We start from the raw sequence: 20356 nt of genomic DNA, 5'->3' as shown, positions 1-20356 counted from the left end.
AACCGCCTAACACACATAAGAGCAGCATCTTATTTCAGTAATGCCATTTGGCCTTAATAATGTAGGCGTCAAAGACTAATTTAACAGCCTTCGGTCGGCGCTATTTTGGACTCTTTACGTACATTACTCTCACGGTAAAGCAGACGTTTTTCCCCCAAAATGAACCGTTAACTGTATGCTCGAAAATGTGCCACTAAATTAAATAATTGAAATAAAACATTATCAAAATTGAATAAACTCTGTTAAGCACAAAACATAACAGTTATCTTTAGTATCAATAAAATTATAAAATATTGCTAACTTACTTGAGCAGGATCAGGGGAGGAGCGCGTCGTGAGTATACTTCCTACGAGGAGGAATCACAGCGACAGTCACCCACATCAACAAGCTGTTACTGCCATCTACTGGCGGAAATTAGAACCAATTCGCCAACTCGCACACAAGCGTCCCAATCTTGCAAACATGTTGTAAAGTCACTGTAATAAATAAGTGTGTGTGTGTGTGTGTTTGTGTATGTGTGTAAACAAAGGTCATTTAGCCTACATTTAAGCCTAATTAAGTGAAAAAAGTCACATGAAAAAATAACACTGTAAATAGTTAATTCACTAATGAGATAACAGCCCAAACACACTGATTACTCTCTAAGAAATATTTTTATTCTATGTCTTGCAGGAGGAGCTTGATGCAGTTGTAACTGCCTGGAATGACCATCGGATAAGAAGATCAAACAACCCTCGGGCTCCCAATGGTCGCCCTTCCATCATGCATGTGGTCCCCAGTCTTTATGGGGCACAGGATTTCCTGCGGCCAGTTGAGCCAATGAAGGCTGAAATTTGTCGAGAGGACTGCAGATTCAAGGACTATCCTTGTGATGAGGACATGTTCCACTTATGTACGGAACTGATTGCTGAGCACAACCTGGAAATGTCTGATGATGTGTTTGCAATTACTGACCTGTATCTTAGACTTCGCCAACTGATTAATGATGGGCTGAGGGAGTAAAGTAGGCTTATGGGCCACAAACACCTTATGTGTCACTTTAATACGTAAATGCATTTGTTTATTTCTTTGGTTATGTTCAGTTTTTAAGTAGAGCATTGTCTGCATCTGATAAAAGTGTATTACATCTTTTGTACAGTATAGCATAACATTTTTCTAAATGTTGTCAGTAAAATAACATCACCACACAGTGCAGGATAACAATTGTAATTGTGACAAATTCATCAACAAGAACATTTGAAGAAAGACAGTTAAACATTTTTAACCATTTGCTGCTGATGGGAAAACTTGGCCACGGCAGCCAAAAATAAGACAACAGTAGAATATGTGTTTTATATGAGCATTATCAAAGAAAAAGATGAAGAAGACCTTTCCTTGAGGCATGTATTTGCACAAAAACATGTGGTCTAGAACTTAACTGTCGTTAAAGACAGCCAAATGTTCATAAGTAACTTAACAAAAAAAAGTATTGTCAGGTGGCTCCAAAAAAACCCCACAAAGACAAGATAAAAACATTTTTGCGCAGACCTTGATAGTTAAGATTCTCAAAAGTGCAAAGTAACATAAGTCAAATTAATATGTTTGCCATTGTTGATCTTCACTACTGTGTTATATGTTATTATGCTTAGCAAATGACCGGCTGAGAAGAAATATATTGTCATTTTACTGTAAAGCTACCTGTTCAACAATTTCAACACTGTAATGTTTTACAGATGGACACATGGTCACTGATAACAGGAAATAAACATTTTATGTTGTATATGGATCATATACAAATACTGTCTTGACTGAGTTAGATTATGTCCATTACCCACACATTGGAGGACAACACCTTGTTCATTTCAGAGCTGAAGTCTGGGTAGTTATCATAATGGACTGACAGCTCCAGCACACAGCCACATGTATGGGCCACGGGTCTTCTTTGGAAACCTTGAATCTGAGTGAACTCAACTATGATGTTCTTCCCTAAGAACAGATCAGAACCAGTACAGAACCTGAGGAACAAACACAGGTGCTGCGTATCAGTGTTCTTTAAGTATGTAGTGAGGTGCTTTTGAATGTCCTTCTGGTGGACATTCATATCCTCTGGGAAGGTGAGGGACTTCAAAACCTTTCTCACAGTTGGTTTCAGTGTTTCATACACTGTGCTGATTTCCTGAAGGCTGTGTTTAGCCATGCTGAGTACTGTTGCCCATTGCTCGATCACATACGCAGGCTCTTGGACAAGCGTTTTGTGGGCAAGTTCTTGGAGAATTTCAGTGACATTGCTGGCTGTTGGTATCCTCCTGCAGCTGTTGTTATCAAGGATCTCAATTAATTCTTCCTGATCAACAGTGTCAAAATCTGATTGGCAAGATTCAAATACTGTACGCTCAGATTCAGGCAAGTATTTAAGGAAATTCTCCACCAAATCACTCTTCACATAACCCAAAGCAGCTTGCTCTAATATGACGGGTGCAATCTTCACAGGAAGATATTTCTCTCTCTCCCATCCAAAAGCAATTATTCGACCTACACTCTCCCACTGCTGCTGTCCAAAATCATGTCTCAGGAAAGGTACTTTCAAAGCACTTCCCACTGTGCACTGCTCGTAAAATTCAGTCCAGAATTCTGAGAGACAGTCTCTCACAACTCCACCATCGTCATACGCCTTCTCAGATTTTCCATCTGGCAGTACAAGCTGGATTTTAATGTCAGCCTCCGTAAGTCCATCATCACTGAAATGAGCAATGAGCTCTCGCAATACCTGCCCCCTGTGAACAACCAATATTTTCTTCACTCTCTCATTAGATGGCGTGGCTTGTGGCAATGTATCATCCAAATTCTGTGGTTCATTTTCATAAAAGTCTCCAACAAAAACAATGTTGCTACTCTCAAAAACATCCTCACTGTTGCCATCTGTTTCATACAGTGCAAACTGCAAACTTTCATCACTTATATTACTTCCAACAAATAGCACATCAGGGCTGACTGTTTCAAATGTATCTAATGGTTGGGATGTTGCAACATTAACGAGTGCAGTAGAGGACTCAATCTCCTGTCTTTCCACAGATGGAGCCAAATCTGGGCTGTGTGGTCTGTCATTGTGTTCTTTTGTTTGTGTGGTCAGATAAAACCGAAGAAGAGGAAGTTTTGTCTCCTGGTACAACTTCCCAACTGTGGTCACCTCATCAAGTGGGATCTCTTGATAATTTGTGAGATCTAACTCAAAATCTGTTAAGGACCCCAGATTATTTCTCCCATTTGGAAAGAAGAGGCCAGCTGCTTCATGTATCAAGTCCTTTTTCTGAGCATCCTTTGAAACGTCGAGTTTTCTTGTTCCCCCTCCTCGTTTGGCTCTCACTTGCTTGAAAACCTTTTTTTCATTATCATAATGCATCCATCCCATTTCAATTTTTCTTATTGTCTTCATAGCATTCCTTCTCTGACTTGGTTGGCCTTCCTGTGAGCTACTTTCTCCTTCACAAGATTTTCTTTTAGACAGTTTGTTTTTTAAGCGCTCATACAGTTTTGTTTTGCGAGTGTTGCAGGGGCTGTTATCCCTGCGCCTGCAAAATGCAAAGACTGCTAGGCGATCCCCATAGGATGGCAAATACTGCTTCAGTTCTTCATCAGTCATCAGCAGTATGGTGCTGGCATCAATCTAAATATGGAAAATGCATTTGGTTAAAAAACAGTGATCCTGATTAGATGACCTTGTCATGTGACTGTTGATAACATCTAGCCTAGTTATGTTGAGTTTCAGGAAACAACTACTAGAAAGTTGTTAGTCAAGAAATGTCCATGAAAAGTATTAAGCTGTTTGACTGAAATCGGTGCTTTACAGTTAAATAGCCCACCTTCTGTTTCTCCAGGGCTTCCACTGTTTCCTCAGAGACATTTCTCTCCCTCAGGAATGTACTTAGGTCATCCATCCTGTACAGTACAAGGAAGGTGACGGTAGTCATTTAACAAAACCCGCAATCTTTTGTTTATGACAGTTAACACTACACACATATACACGTCGTAACATGGTATGTGTTATATAACGTCATTCACCGCTCCATGGATGGATTTTTCGCCGGCTTCGTTGTAAACAAATGCACATGGCCAGGCGGTGGGTTAGCAAAACAGAGGAAAAGCGACCAGACTTGCATAGTTTCCCTTTAGCATGAAGCTTTATTTAGCCTGACTTGGATGTCACCTTAATGATTTGATTTAGTAACTCACACTGGTACATGTCAGCTTTTAAAAATCAAAACTAGAGGATTCACTTAAAAAAATGTTAGCAGTCACCTAAACATTAAAAGAAGGCGAGACATCTCAGAAACCAAATATTAGCATCTTAGCAGTTGACATTAAGGGACTAAATGACTGTCGATAGTACCTTCATTTGTGCATCAAAATCCGCGTCTTAAGGTCCAAGTCACAAAGATATTGCTCAGATCACAGGTAAAATGCAGTATTACAGCGCAAGCTATCAATAAAGTTATGCCTAATTAGTCTGTGATCAAAATTCTGAATGGAGACATTACGAGTGGCTGCTGGGTTAGCACTTAGGCTAGCCTTTCTGTTAGCACTGCAACGGCTACCACCTATACTACTATACTACTGAAAAAAAAGCATCAGGACATATAATAGAAATCCCGAACAACATTGTGTGATCCACTGATTTATCACTTAGGCCACTTACTTATTATGACAGGAGCTGGACCGATTCACACAAACCCCATCACATGTGGTATGACTTTAAGACGCAGCAAGAGTGTATCTCATAATTTTGACTTAGCTATCTCATAATTATGACTTAGCTATCTCATAATTTTGACTTAGTATCTCATAATTTTGACTTAGTATCTCATAATTATGACTTAGCTATCTCATAATTATGACTTAGTATCTCATAATTATGACTTAGTATCTCATAATTTCGACTTAGTATCTCATAATTATGACTTAGCTATCTCATAATTTCGACTTAGTATCTCATAATTATGACTTAGTATCTCATAATTTCGACTTAGCTATCTCATAATTTCGACTTAGTATCTCATAATTATGACTTAGTATCTCATAATTATGACTTAGTATCTCATAATTTCGACTTAGCTATCTCATAATTTCGACTTAGTATCTCATAATTTCGATTTAGTATCTCATAATTATGACTTAGCTATCTCATAATTATGACTTAGTATCTCATAATTTCGATTTAGCTATCTCATAATTTCGACTTAGCTATCTCATAATTTCGACTTAGTATCTCATAATTTCGATTTAGCTATCTCATAATTTCGACTTAGTATCTCATAATTATGACTTAGTATCTCATAATTTCGACTTAGCTATCTCATAATTTTGACTTAGTATCTCATAATTATGACTTAGCTATCTCATAATTATGACTTAGTGTCTCATATTTTTTTTCATCAAGTGGCGGAAATGGGCTTCCATAGGAGAGAGACGAAGACGATGAGATAAGTGAGTCGGGATCAGGGAGAGAAACAGCCGCGCAGAGAGTGAGACGGGGGGAGAGAGACGAAGACGGTCAGAGTCGGGGACGACGGAAAAAAAAAAACACACACACACAAATGGCCCTGTCAAAGAAAAGAAAAGTTGATACCGAAAATAGAGCTTTCAATCCGGAATGGACGGACTCGTTTCTGTTCATTCTTCCCTCAGGCAGCACAAAACCGCTGTGTCTGATATGCTCAGAGACTGTAGCGCTAATTAAAAGTGGCAATGTGAAGCGCCACTATGATACTAAACACAAAGATTTCGACAGAGCATATCCTCTTAAAGGGATAGTTCACCCTAGAATGATATTTCGCTCATTATCTACTCACCCTCATGTTGACTAAGGGCTGGAAGAAGTTTCAGAGTCCTCCGTCCCTTCTCTGAGTTACAGGGGGTCTTGGTGTAGCAGTGCATTTCAATGCAACGGTTGTAAAGGGACACCAGAGCTCTTCGTAAAAAAACACACACAAAAAAACATCCAAATACCTCCATGATGCTCGTATGTAATGTCCGTCTTGTGCTGAAGCCCCAAATTGCGTAATTGTCCCGAAAAAAATTAAATAAGTCCACATTCCAAGCATGTTTGTAGCATTAGCTCCGAGTGTTGTTGTCCCGGCTCTTCCGCTGCCAGCGCGCATGCGCAAGGTTCGCACTGAGACTCGCTTCCTTGTTTACCCCGGCGAAGGACTAGAAGCAGCCCGTAATAGCCTGCCTTGCACCGGGACAACACTTTTTCGTGCAATTTTAATTTTAATTTTTTTTAATTTCTTCTTCTTCTTCTTCTCTCGTTGCACGGCGGTTCTGGTCCTTCGCCGGCTGGCTCAATTCGCCGGGGTAAACAAGGAAGCGAGTCTCAGTGCGAACCTTGCGCATGCGCGCTGGCAGCGGAAGAGCCGGGACAACAACACTCGGAGCTAATGCTACAAACATGCTTGGAATGTGGACTTATTTAATTTTTTTCGGGACAATTACGCAATTTGGGGCTTCAGCACAAGACGGACATTACATACGAGCATCATGGAGGTATTTGGATGTTTTTTTGTGTGTGTTTTTTTACGAAGAGCTCTGGTGTCCCTTTACAACCGTTGCATTGAAATGCACTGCTACACCAAGACCCCCTGTAACTCAGAGAAGGGACGGAGGACTCTGAAACTTCTTCCAGCCCTTAGTCAACATGAGGGTGAGTAGATAATGAGCGAAATATCATTCTAGGGTGAACTATCCCTTTAAGTCTGACCTGAGGTCGCAGAAAATAAACAATCTCAGAGCCCAGTATGACCAGTCCACCAGGATCTTGACCCATTCATTCACTGCCCAACAATGTGCTCATGAATGTTCCCTCAGAGTTGCTTGGATTTTAGGTCAACACAAAAAACCATTTACTGATGGGGGGGTTGTCAAAGAGTGCATGAGTGCAGTGGCTGAAACCTTATATGAAGGAAAACAAAAAGAAGAGCTGTGTAACAAAATAAAGCAAATACCTATGTCAGCATCATCAGCCACAAAGAAAAGTGAAGTATTAACTCAGTTCTCTCACTGAGTAACAGAAAGAAGAGAAGTGGAATATAAGAGGGAAAGACAAAGAAACTGAAGTGTTTAATTGTTAGGATTTGTATTGTTAAAGTGGTTGACATTGTTCTGTCAAGGTGTGAGACAGTTAAAGAAAAATGATAAAAGCTGCTGCTACACTTTATTTCTCTTAAGTTAAGAGCTCTATGTGAAGATTCAAATTTTTCCAGAGCCATTTTATTTATTTTTTCTCTTTTTTTTGAAATGCAGCACTTGAGAGGGATACTGTATCTCTGCACTGACAAATATTGTCAAAATGTTAATGTTTTATAAAATGTTTATTTCTCTGTTATTTACACGCAGATATTGATACACACTAATGCAAGGACATGATGTTCCGGACCTTTGCTTGAATAAATTTTTTCTGACTGGACCTCTTTGCGTTTTAGTTGAATACCCCTGTAGGGACTGAGGTGCGCTCCATTTCAGTACGCTGGTACACAGCCAGGGCGGGCAAACGGTTTAATACCTTAGGAAAAAGTGGGGGGGATGAAATCAGCTTGTTGAAAAAGTGGGGGTGTTGCAACACCCCCATCCCCCACGGGTGCGACGCCCATGATTATAACGTATTAGTTTTAACTAGGTGTAGCTAATAAACTTTACTAAACTAGACTCTTCACCATTTCTGAGCATTAGTACTGGTTGGCTGGCAGAGATACTGCAGTAGTATGAAAGTCTAACACATTTGTTAGCATAGAGTTTGAATATTGTCTGTTTTATTACAGATGCATTGGTATCTGTACGTACAGTATGTTAGACTGTAGCTAAGGTAAAACTGCAATCCTAGGATGTTAACTCTTTTGGAGTCTCCAAAGTATTCCTCATTTGATTTTTACAGATTTTAAAGATAACGTGTGTTTTGAAACGAAGATAATTTCTTCGTTTCAAAACACAAAGTTTATAGTTGTGAAATATTAATTTGACCAGTGAAACAGCTAAAAGTTCACCCTCACTGTACAGCAGAGAGAGAACAGATTCAGCATATTTTCAAATATATGATCTCAGTGGTTTTACTCTTGTTGCAGATCCAAGACATACCCAAAGTGAAGAGAAAGCTGTTCATGAACTATCTGAAGTCATAGACATGGTTTAAGGTGCTTTTGAAAAGTTATACTAATATAGAAGTTTATTCCCCAACAGTCAAAATAGCTCTAACTGTTGCTGATGAAACTGTTACATCAAGTAAAAGAATGAATGAACATGTTTTTTTTTTGTTTTTTGTTTTTTTAAATATTAACATTAATTAGCTGGAAAAAAGAACAGGACCACAGCACAAAGCTTTACCTCATCCTAGTTCAGAACTGATAACACTACCACAAACCAAACTGTTTCTTGACCACTGAACTGAAACTGTACCACAGTTCTACTTACAGTTCTTCCCTCCTGACGACACTGGATGAGGCTGTAGTCATCTGAGCCTTCAGCTCCGTTTGGTTTGGTGTATTTGGCGCAGGTGTACACTGTAGATATTCCCACAGGAGGTGAACTGCTCTGTTTGTCCTCTCTGATCTCCTCATACACCTGGTTGGTCTGCAGGAGGAGGAACAGAAGTATGGTTTATGTCAATATCTGCTGCTTTCACAAACACAATGAAGCTCTAGTATTTGACTCAGACTCACCCTTGTGACGTCAGTGTACACTGTTTCCATGGGAGACCCTGAAAAACATACTTCATAAAATAAGGTGACTTTAAGAGACTTCTAGACACTTTGTCTTAACCAGAACCAAACTTTCTGTTTTTGCTGAACCAACAGGACCATGATGATTAGAAAATAAAATGAACCACAGGAAGCAACAACACAGTCATCCTGTGACTTAATGAACTTAATGAATAAATAAAGAGAAAAAGAGCAGAGTGAAACTTGGATGCTATATATCTAGTTCCTTTAGAGGAAACAAACACCATCATGTTTATTTCCAGTCGTTCTGTCAGCAGCAGATAGATAGATATTTTTAATCTAACTACATAACCTGCTAGAACTAGCCACTATACTGATGATTAAAGGTGGGTTCAGCACAAACTCAAAACACTTGTACATGGCTTTATTGATGGTAATGTGACTGATGAACAGTTTGTGTAGTCCATGTTCTTTAGTGCGACTTTAACAAGTTTAAACATTTATCAGGATGTTTTTAAGTCACAAAGGTGTCAACCAGGATTCTCCTAAAATGATTTTACTAGAAGACTTACTGAGAAGTTACAGTTTGTTTATGTTCATATTTGGATCAATCTCCATGAAATGAATGGAAGTTCATGTATGGTCCTCTCAAGTGATAGTTGCAACCTCACCTTTTGGTTTCATGGTCGTCCTCCACTTGCAGAAAATCAGCAAAGCCACAGATAATATGATGATTATGAAGACTAGAGTCAGAGCCACGTAAAGACCTGCTGAAGAGTGAACACAAGAACAGGTTTATTTTCCCCTGAGGAACAGTTCATCCATTCATTCATTCATTCATCCATTCTCTCTACACTGAAGCTGTAAACAAACCATCCTTCACATTCATGAACATGCATACAGTATATGTACACACAAAGATGTACATTTGCAGACTCAAACACATTTAGCTGTCAAATCACATGAAAGCAGGAAATCTTTCAGAACCTATGAAATACACAAATATTTTTTCACACATTAGTCAGTTAAGTTGTGAACACTGGAGACATCCATAAGTTTCATCAATTAAGGCTAACATGAGTTGTCCACAACTGATGTGAGGTCATGTTGTTTAGCTATATTTAGATGTGATGATTTGGAACATGGACAGAAGTTCATCTAAAAAACACAGAAATGAAATATTGACAAATCCTGATCTTTAAATGTCATTTAGTGACTGGAGGAAGTCACTTCTCACTCAGCTAACTGAGAACTCAACTTTACTGTAATTTTATCCTTCACTCAGAGGAAAACTGTGTTTGATAACTTTATTTACTTATAGATTAAGATACAAAACAAAATCAAATGAGGCTGGATGTATTAATATGGATAACAAGACTGAATTTAAGTCAAATCAGTCATGTTCAAATCTAAAAAATAAACTGTTGCCAATGAGGTTGGAATAAAATATTTTTTTTACCTCTTCTCATGAAATGATTGCGGCAATTTGATTTATTCTTGATAGATAAAGACTATCATTTCTCAAAACTTAATTGATCAGTCTTTTAACCCTTGCAAAATGTGCATTCAGCCTTAAACAACATTGGGGTTTTGAACAGTAGGATCAAGGATCAAGGGTTTTGTTTCAATTTTTCAACCTTCGTCAGTTTAACAAGAAGGGAATGAGGGGATTTCATGAATAAGAATGTCCAATACTACTCTTTCAAATGTCACTCAGTCATTAATATTGAGTATGACCATCCCTGACACGGACTAATGCTGTAAGACATTGTGGCATACTGTCCACAAGCTTGTTGATGTTGTCAATGGGCAGGGCGTCCCACTCTTTGATCAGATTCTGGGCTAATTCCTGTAGTCTCTGAGGAATATTGTCCCTCTCATTAAGGGCTCGGCCTATGGCATCCCAGGTATGCTTGATAGGGTTCATATCAGGGGAGCAAGCAGGCCATGGCATCTGCTGAGCCAACCTCTGCATCAAGATATTCTCTCACTGCAGCTGTCCTATTGCTCTTGTGTTGTCATCCTGCAGCCTAAAGTTGTTCTCATAGACCCTTCTTGCATGTGGGAGGCAATAGTTCTCCAGGATGTCCTGGTAAAAGACGATTGTTGACGTTTCCATCCAGCACCATCACTGGTATTTTTCCTCCATAAGTAGTTTCCTGGATGCACTCATTGTGGGGGTTCTCACCACATAATCACCACCACTTTGTCTTCCATCTAAACGGTCAAGGATATAGCACCAGTCATCCATAAATACAATATATTACCAGTGCCCAAGTTGTAATCTTCTGTGCTCCATAGCCCAGCAAAGTCAAGCAACTCTGTGTTGAACAGTTAGGCGAGGACCCTTGGTCTTTCATCTTGCACAGTAACCATGCTGAAGCAATCTTAGATTTACAGTTTGGTGGACAAGGTTGATTCCATTGTGTCTTCTCCACAAACAACGAAGGCGTCTCGCTATCATTTTCCAATTTCTACAACACAGATTAAGCAATTGCCGATCATCTTGTCTGGTACTTAGTTGTGGCCGCCCTGGAGGTTTTTGTGGCATCAAACGACACTCTTCTTCATGAAGTGTGAGGATTTTACAGATCGCATTCTGCAATATTCCAAGGAAATCAGCAATTTGCTTGTTTGTGTCCGTCCTGTTTGAGCTTACATTCTGACAGGAAGAAGTTTTTGTCATGATTTTGTAATTGGTTTTCGTGGGTTTCCGTTTCCTGTTTTATTTTGTTAAGTTCTTAATTTCTTGTTTTGTGTTACTCCCTGTGTTTTCCTCTTTTGATTAGGTCATTGGTTTCTCCTTGTGTTCTGTCTTGATTTGTGTCCCCTGTGTGTATATATAGTCCTGCCTTCCCCCGTTCTCTGTGATGTCGTACTCGTCACTCGTCGTGTTGTACTTGTCACGTGTCATGCTGGTCTTGTCAAGTTTTGCTCCATAGTATGGATTCTTCTTTTCTTCCCATAGTAATGTCTGGTCATGGATAATGTTTTATAAAAGTTATTTTTTAATGTTAAGATTTTCTGCCTCGTCTGCCGTATGTAGTAGTGTATAATGTACATTACTGTATAAACTACATTACTGTAGTTTTACTTTAATAATCCCAAATCATATTTTGAAGCCAACATTTTTGTACTTTTACTCTACTGGGAATGGTGGCCTTTTACTCCTTGACTTAAGTGAAATATCAAAGTACTTCTTCTTCCACCACTGTTCAGGTGTCCTTCATGGACGAGTGGCTCATTGATAAATACCTGAACCTGCAGGTGATGACTCAGGCTGCCCTGGGCCTTCAGAGGAGGAGGAGGAGGAGGAGGAAGATGTAGAGCTTCCTGATCTGGAACTTGAACTGTGTGTTGTTGGTGAAGTGGAGGTTGATGAGAGAAATGCTGATGGCCCCAGACTCAATATTGGTTTAGGAGGGGCTGAAGCTGTGAACAATGAAACGTATCATGAGTATAAACCAGTGTGTATGAATGTTAGTAACAGTTTCATTTATTATGTGTTTCACAGCAGAACTGATGAAAATATGCACTGAATCTTTAGCTCTGAACATATTTGAATCAGAAGTAATTTGAAGCAGAACTAGCATCTCTTTGGACAGTGAGAGGAAGCCGGAGTACCCAGAGAAGAACCCACACAGACACAGGGAGGCTCCAGATGGAATCGAAGCCAGAACCTTCTTGCTGTGAGGCATCAGTTAGGATGTATTGTTCTAAATGACTTTAGTACTTTAACTTTTCTTTTACATAATTATAGTTTGGAGTAAAATGTTATTATACTTCTGCTGCTCTCACTTGATCAAAATATCAAGTGTTGCTGTCCATGTGTGACTGTGACTCACTGACAAATATACATAGATCTAAATGGACTCACACATCTACACACAAAAAAATTATCTGAACCTGCAGGTGATGACTCAGGCTGCCCTGTGGCTCCAGAGGAGGATGATGATGATGAAGATGTAGAGCTTCCTGGTCTGGAAGTTGTACTCTGTGCTGTTGGTGGAGTGGAGGATGATGGGAGAAATGCTGATGTTGAAAAAGGCCCAGGAGCTAATGTTGGTTGTGAAGTGGTTGAAGCTGTGAACAATCATACTAATATTAATACTCAACTATATGTTGTGTCTGAGTGTTAGTAACAGTTTGACTTATTCTGTGTTTCACATCAGAACTGATGAAAATATGCACTGAATCTTTAGCTCTGAACATATTTGAATCAGAGGTAGCTTCAGTGAAACAGACATGAAGGAACATTTTCATGACTTTCAGTAGAAACTCACCTTCTGTGACAATGATCTCAAAATTCTCAGATGAATCTGGAAGCCAAGGTCTGTCCAAAGAACATCTGTACTGTCCTGAGTCAGACTTTTTCAGCTGTGTGATCCTCACATACAGCATGTCAGCTGATAGTAATCCCTTTCTTATATATTCAATGCTGTATCTGTCTCTCTGAGCTGTGTCCTTAGTTGTATCAATGAGAATGTTTCCTTCTTCACATTTATTCCTACAGAACAACTTCCTGCTTCCAGATAATTTAAATGAACATCCAACTGTGATGTCTTCTCCTTCTTTTCCTCTGTGGATTCTTCCATTAACAAGACCAGTGTTTCCATCCTGCAGTGCTGTTGAAAAGATGAACAACCATCAGTTACTATCTTCATATAAGATGCTGAAGTCTGTTAATAACATTTACTGAGATTAAAATAGTAAGGTGATAGGATAGGGTGATAAGATAGTCATGATCATTAATCTAAACTGAGCCTATTTTGCAAATGAATCCATTTTATTTATTTTATTAACTACACGTTATTTTTACTTGACTGTTTGCATTTAAGAACAACACTTCCTGTTTCTCCGTGACAACTGCACAAGGCTCAAACACAGATAAAAACTCACGATAGAGCTAAGAGGTGGGCGTTAGAACACAACATGAAGGAAGTAATCCATCTTCCCGATGTTTCTGAGCGGTCACATGGAAGGTGGAAAATGAAGAATCTTTGACAGCTTGTCAATTTATTCACTGATACTTTATTTAATCTTACACACATTTGTCCACATAAAGCCACGTCTCAACAGCATTTTGTCTAGTATCCTGTAGATGAACAGCTATGTTCTCTCTCTCTGACTCTTCTCTAGCACAGAACCACAGCACATACACACCTCCCCACCCTGAACCTCCACTCCGCTAACCACACAAACAACAGTCACGCACAAACAATTCTCCACCCCACAGCTTTTGAAGTCGTTTTTTTTCTTTTTTTTATTCACTTCATTCTTACAGTCATGTTTACATCCTCCATGGACGGTTTGAAAAGTTCAGACATTTAAAGGAACAGCATGTAAGATTGTGGCCAAAACTGGTACTGCAATCACTTTCAAAATACTGTAGAACGGTGTATCCACTTCAACCTCCCCCCAGGTTGCCAGGTTACCGAGGTAACGTTAGGCTACTCAATACGTCTCAATTACGTTTCACATTGCCATAATCGACTAATGTTGTTTTCCTCGGCGTTTCAGCATAATGGCAGAGAAACGGGCTCATAATGCATTGCTAATGTTAGCAATGACGACTCGCCGTTTTTATTTCCTAAACAATTCCTTTTCAATTCGATGACCCACCTCCTCTGTATGCGCTAACGTAACGTTACTTTGCACGAACATGCATAACTTTGTTCGACTGTCGTGAATATTTTAAATGTCCATTTACATTATGTACGTTAGCCAGGAGAAAATTAGCAACGTTGACGTCTGTCTTCAAATTCTTCTCCGTTTTCAGCCGTCTCCATCTTTCAAAGGCATCTCCTATACAAATCCTTGTTTTATTTCGGACTTTGTCACGACGTAGTTCGGATTCATAACGAGGTCTTAGGTTTCGTAACGTTATACATGTTTTATCCGACACATTCGTAGCTGCAGCTGCGGTAACAAGAGCAGAGCTGGCAACCCTGAAGACGAAACTCTACTGACTTCGTGATTAGTAGATAGCTGGAGGGTGGCGCCTCAGACCAAAACACAACATTACAACATCAACATCAGTTGAGGGCTGCAGCTTTCACTTTTAAATGACAATATCCTGGCCGGACCACTGTTGTCAGTGATATAAGTATTTGAAATGAACATGATTTCTTCATGTCTAGTGACATATCAGGGCCATTTTATGATTAATTGAAATACATTTCTTACATACTGTTCCTTTAAGGCATCGTTTTTTGGTATACTGTGTATTGTTCAATATTTTGTTCCTTAAAAGTGTGTTGTTCTTGCACGTCATGCTGCCTTAAATTGCCTCACAGGGACAAGTTTTCCGAATCTGAATCCAAAACTACTAAGACTAATCAGGACCATACCTTCCTGTCCAACAGAAACAGGAGAAAAACAGAAGAAAAGAAAAGGGAAGCCCACCCCAACGACACCTTAAAGCAGTTGATTATTTTATTGCAAAATATACCAATAGGTAGCCATCTGAGGGCCCCACTTTCTCCTTTTTTTGTCCATGAGGCCACAAACAATTGCTTGGTTTGTCTGTCCTGACGGTGTGTCCCTGCTGGAGGTCAGTCAGCTGCGTTCAGGCCAGTGTTTCACCAATCTCCTCCTTGCACCGACACATTCAGACTGGAGGAAGACTCACTCACGTTCCCACATTATGATCCAGAAATTATGATCAAATACACATAGGCCTATTGTTGTCTCTTTAAGCTACAGATCACTAAACTAAACAGTTTAGCAGAACTGGAAGTTATCTGTAAAAAAAAAGGTGTTAACTGTGTGCAGTGGTGGTTCTACATTGAATTACGCCCCAGGCGAGACCACCTCAGAGCGCGCCCGCAATTTTTAACGCAGCAGTGAGTTCCAGGCATGGTAAAACAGTGCGGAATTGCGAGAACCTCCTCTACTACCGAGTTAACAACACACGTAAACAATCATGTTTTGCCGCTGGAATCCTGCCAACATGGCGGAGAGGGTGAGGATCCCGCGAGATGCCGCGATATCGAGGGGAGGGGCTCTGTACCATGACGACAACTCCTCACTCTCAATACTAATCTTTCTAGCTCCGTGGTTACTGCCTCCAATTCTATGCTTGGTACACTTTTAGTTATGACTAATTAAACTATGTTTTGACACAAAATGGAGTTGTAGCAAATGTTCATCTTTGAAACTACCTACAGATATGAAAATTCCGTTGGCTAATTACAAGACCGTTTGACACTCGACAATCAACAGATTTCCATCCTCCAGCGCTGTCACTCACGACCAGAAGTCAAGACTAAACCAGTTCACCTTGGTGACCCCATAATCGTTTTGTATTAGGCTACCTATTTTTTTTGGCCATTTCACACAATTCATAAAAACAAAAACGTGCAGGAATTATAGACCTGTATTTATAATATTATGAATGAAATGTGCGTTATATGGAAGAAAGTCAAGGTGTGACTGACTTTAGCCCTTTTATACAGTGGATTCCCCCCCCGTCCGTTCAATTTGGGGTGAACTGTCCTCCGCGCCCTCCTCCCTTTACCCTTTCTCACACACACCTTGTGTGCACGGCACCTTCTCAGCAGCAGGGGGCGCCAATTTGCCAATATGACACACAGATATGACAGATAATAGAAAACCATGTAGCGGCGCAGATGTATTTATTTATTTTTTTCCAAGTGCTCGTGCCGCCCCCATTGTGTCATGAAAAAATGCCGCCCCGGGCGACTGCCCGGTTCGCCCGTGCCTAAAACCGCTACTGACTGTGTGCAGATTGGAAATGATACGATTCACTTTAGTTACTATTACTGAAGGCTAGTTTCCTGTGTTTCCTGTGTGTGACAGTCTGAAGTCACAGAAACACAACTGTCTGCACTTCTTTAACAGTCTACCTCCAACAAAAGAGAACTATACATCTATTCATCAAGATGAACTTGACTGAAGTTTCTACCAGAGAAGAGAAAGTGAAGTGAAACTAAAACAAAGACTGTAGACGTAAAACACTAGTTTAAACAATTTCATTTCATCTCAGTTTTATATTTTAAGGCTCTATCTGCTACTTTGAATGAACTCTATGATCAAGTGACTATATCCAGCTTCCAAACCACAGACACCAACATGTCAGAGACACAGAAACAGAGCTCACCATTAAAACATATTAACAATAAAACTTACAATAAACTCAATAAATGAAGACCGTTCAGTTGAGAACGTAGAACATGTCAGAAATAAGAAGTGAATGTACTCACCAAGGAAGAAGAAGAAGATCCAAGTGTGGCTGACTTTCATCTTGAGGCTGAATGCTGCTTCTCTTCTTTCTTCTTCACTGACAAACCAGGAACTTGTCACTTCTCTAAATGATGGAGCCCCTCCTCTACATACAACACTCACTCAGCTCTACGCTCCACTCATCTCTTTTTTTCAACCGCAGAGTAAAAAAAAAAAAAAAAAAAAAAGTGTCCGGAGAAAGACTAGTAGGGGGCTCAAGTAGAGATTCAAGTAGAGATTTCATTGAAAGTTAGATTTAGCAACTTGCCACTAGAGCAAAAATTAGAGCCGAAACATTTCAGACCGCATGAACCAGAGGATTTTAACATCATTCATTCATGAAAGGCCAAAAAAATCTCCTCCATTAATCCAGAGTGATTCAAAAAGTCTCTTCTGTTTTCCTTGTCTACTTGGACCAAAGGTTCTGAAGCATCTTTCAGAATGACTGGTTAATCCAGTCAGATTAGGATTGCATGGAAAGACTAACAGAGCATTCACAAACATTGTCCTGCAAAATCAGCAAACAGAGATCAGGTATGTTCTTGGTAGAATAATATAGAAAGAAAGAAGAGATGCCGAAAACTTTGTGGCAAATGTGAAATTGCTCAGAGGGATGAGATATATTTTGAAACACTGTTGAGGGTGACTCCAGGTACTGAAGGCATTACTATTCACAGCCCTATTACAAAGACACAGCAACGAATTAAGCAATGACTCAAATGCTGTTATTGATTATGCATCTCATGTCTCTGTCTCCACTTCCACTTCCTCCAGCCCCTGTTATATTAATGCATGCTTGTGTTTAAACTGATATCAGATGTTTTTGATGAACCATTCACTGAACACTTGTGCAAGAGACGCCTCTGCTCCTGGCTGATTGAAAAATGGTCAAAGAGGAGGAGCGTAGGTGGAGCATGAGTGGAGCTAAGGCAGACAGCTGGAAACCTGTGAGGAAATCCACCTGTCAGTCAAGGCAGCCACGCTATAAACCATGCTTCACTTTAAGCCTTGATATCATTTAAAGAGGTGAATAACATAGAAATTCATCCTGCACAGTGTTATGAATGGAGGAATCAGCTGTAGAGACCAATACATATATACTGTTAAAACTGCCAATGTCCAGTTAAATGTCAAGTTTATTTTCATTAAAATATAGAAATTATCATTATTATTATTTTATTGTGGTATCTTGGGACGTTTGTCACACTTGAATACTGATATTATAAATATTTAAACAGTTTAATCTTTGATAGGGAAATATTATTCATTTATTAAAAAGTGTACGGGACACTGATACATGTTTCACCAAATTAACTTGTTGATAGTTTCTACAGCACAATAAAACAGAAATATGATATCACACTGCATAACTATATACATATATGTGCAGATACAACAGATGCACTTATCTTTACTATTAAAGCTATACGTACAGTACATAAATACTTATTTTTAACCACAGTGTGACCTCTTCCTGTCTGTGGCCTTTTTTGTCACGTACAATTCAAATACAGTGCAACACAGCAAAACATATACATATACATATATATATACACACACACACACACACACACACACACACACATATTAAAAATTACAAAACTAAAATAAAGCTTTAAAACACCAACTGTGATTTGAAAGATGACTCACTCACAGCCAACAGATAAAGAACTGGGCTGAACGTTGCTTCAGATCATCTCCAAATTCAAACAGCAGCTTAAATTATTTTGTGAGAACATATTTCTCGGTGCAAACTGTTACAGTGACGTCCATGAATCATCCAGAATAACGGACAGGATAATCTAAAGAAATCTTTGAATTTTTGCCCAAAGCACTTAACAATACTGTTGAATGAAAATAATTATCTTAACTAAAACTACCAACTATAATAGTAGGTAGCTAAAATATTTAAGGATCATTACGGTTTATTTCAATCTGGCATAGTTACCATTAAGGTATCGATTGTGTCTCTACTGATCCAAGTATAAAAGCAAGGAAATGCTGACTTTACTCTGATTAGTTATTGTCTGGACAGTAATCTTTGTTTTTGGAGCTTCCAGTGCAGACTTGAGATAAATGTCTACAAGGGACAGTTAACATTCATTTAAAACATAAAAACAGCTTCGTTTGAGGCATTTGAGTGCCAACAGGGAATTCTTTCTCTTTACTGTCACCTATTGGCTTCTGGCACCAATGTCTTGTCCCTTATCTGCATATCCAGATATCTGAGAGATTACTCTGTGGACTACTATGAGGATGATGCTAGTCATTTCAGTTCCATGACTGGCCTCCTGGTTTGGTCCAATATACTCTGTTATGTCACTGTTATGTGTGAACAGTTATCATGAGCCAGTTGTAGTTATATTAACAGGAAAGTTAGAATTAACCAGAATTATCCTTCATCTTAACTAAAAGCCTCAATAAAAATAGTTTGAACCTGAAGCTAACTGTTCAGGAGTCCTCATCACAGAAATAAAAGTGTGAACCTAGTTCAGCTGTTGGCCACTGAGATAACAGCATTACTACTGTAGAGTCGAGTACAGAGGAGGTGAAGCGCCCATGGTGTGGTTGGCAGAGTTGGTCTCTGTCCGAGGTGCAGAGTAAATGACATTATCAACCAGGGCACTGTTGTGTGACTTGATAGCGGAAAAATCCACTTCAGAGTAATCGAGTTTACTTGAGTCGTCTTCATCCTGGAGGAACAGAAGGAGACCAAACTTTAAGTTTTAATAATCTAACTAACTACGTTACTATGAAATAACCCACATTTAATGCTTACTTAAATTACTTACAGTTCTTCCTTCCTGAGGACACTGGATGACGCTGCAGTCATCTGAGCCTTCAACTCCGTTTGGTTTGATGTATTTGGCGCAGGTGTACACTGTAGATATTCCCACAGGAGGTGAACTGCTCTGTTTGTCCTCTCTGATCTCCTCATACACTACGTCAGTCTGCAGGAGGAGGAACAGAAGTATGGTTTATGTCAAAATCTGTTGGTTTCACAAACACAATGAAGCTCTAATATTTGACTCAGACTCACCCTTTTGACGTCAGTGCACATTGTTTCCATTGGAGGCCCTGAAAAACATGCTTCATAAAATAAGCTGCTAAAACATCTAGACTTCTTTTTAGATACGTTTCAGAAACCAAAACCAGAGGAACTAAACTTTCTGTTTGTGCTTCAATTGCATGTGAAAACATGTGGAGGAAATAACTCAGGGAACAACAACACAGTCGTCCAGTTGTTCTTTGTATTAACTGTTACTGACTTAATGTAATGAACAGGTAAAGGTGAAACAAGCAGAGGTGGGACTGCAGATGCTATATATCTAGTTCCTTTAGAGGAAACAAACACCATCATGTTTATTTCCAGTCGTTCTGTCAGCAGCAGATAGATAGATATCTTTAATCTAACTAGATAACCTGCT

At 39.3% G+C, this 20356-nt stretch overlaps 1 protein-coding gene across 1 annotated transcript; it reads right to left on the bottom strand.

Moving 5' to 3' along the window:
* Positions 1 to 347: 347 nt before the first annotated feature.
* On the bottom strand, positions 348 to 8111 carry LOC311494099 (uncharacterized protein). Its single transcript, XM_084552965.1, has 3 exons — positions 5826 to 8111; positions 3840 to 3915; positions 348 to 3643 (listed from the first exon to the last, which is right to left on the bottom strand). The coding sequence occupies exons 2-3, from the start codon at positions 3912 to 3914 to the stop codon at positions 1793 to 1795; spliced, it is 1926 nt and encodes a 641-aa protein (XP_084409091.1). The 5' UTR covers position 3915; positions 5826 to 8111; the 3' UTR covers positions 348 to 1792.
* Positions 8112 to 20356: the final 12245 nt, after the last annotated feature.

This window comes from Chelon labrosus (assembly GCF_963514085.1).
Source record: "Chelon labrosus genome assembly, chromosome: 10".
Taxonomy (NCBI): Eukaryota; Metazoa; Chordata; class Actinopteri; order Mugiliformes; family Mugilidae; genus Chelon; species Chelon labrosus.
Note: the sequence above shows the minus strand (reverse complement) of the source record. Positions and strands in the feature narration are given on the sequence as shown.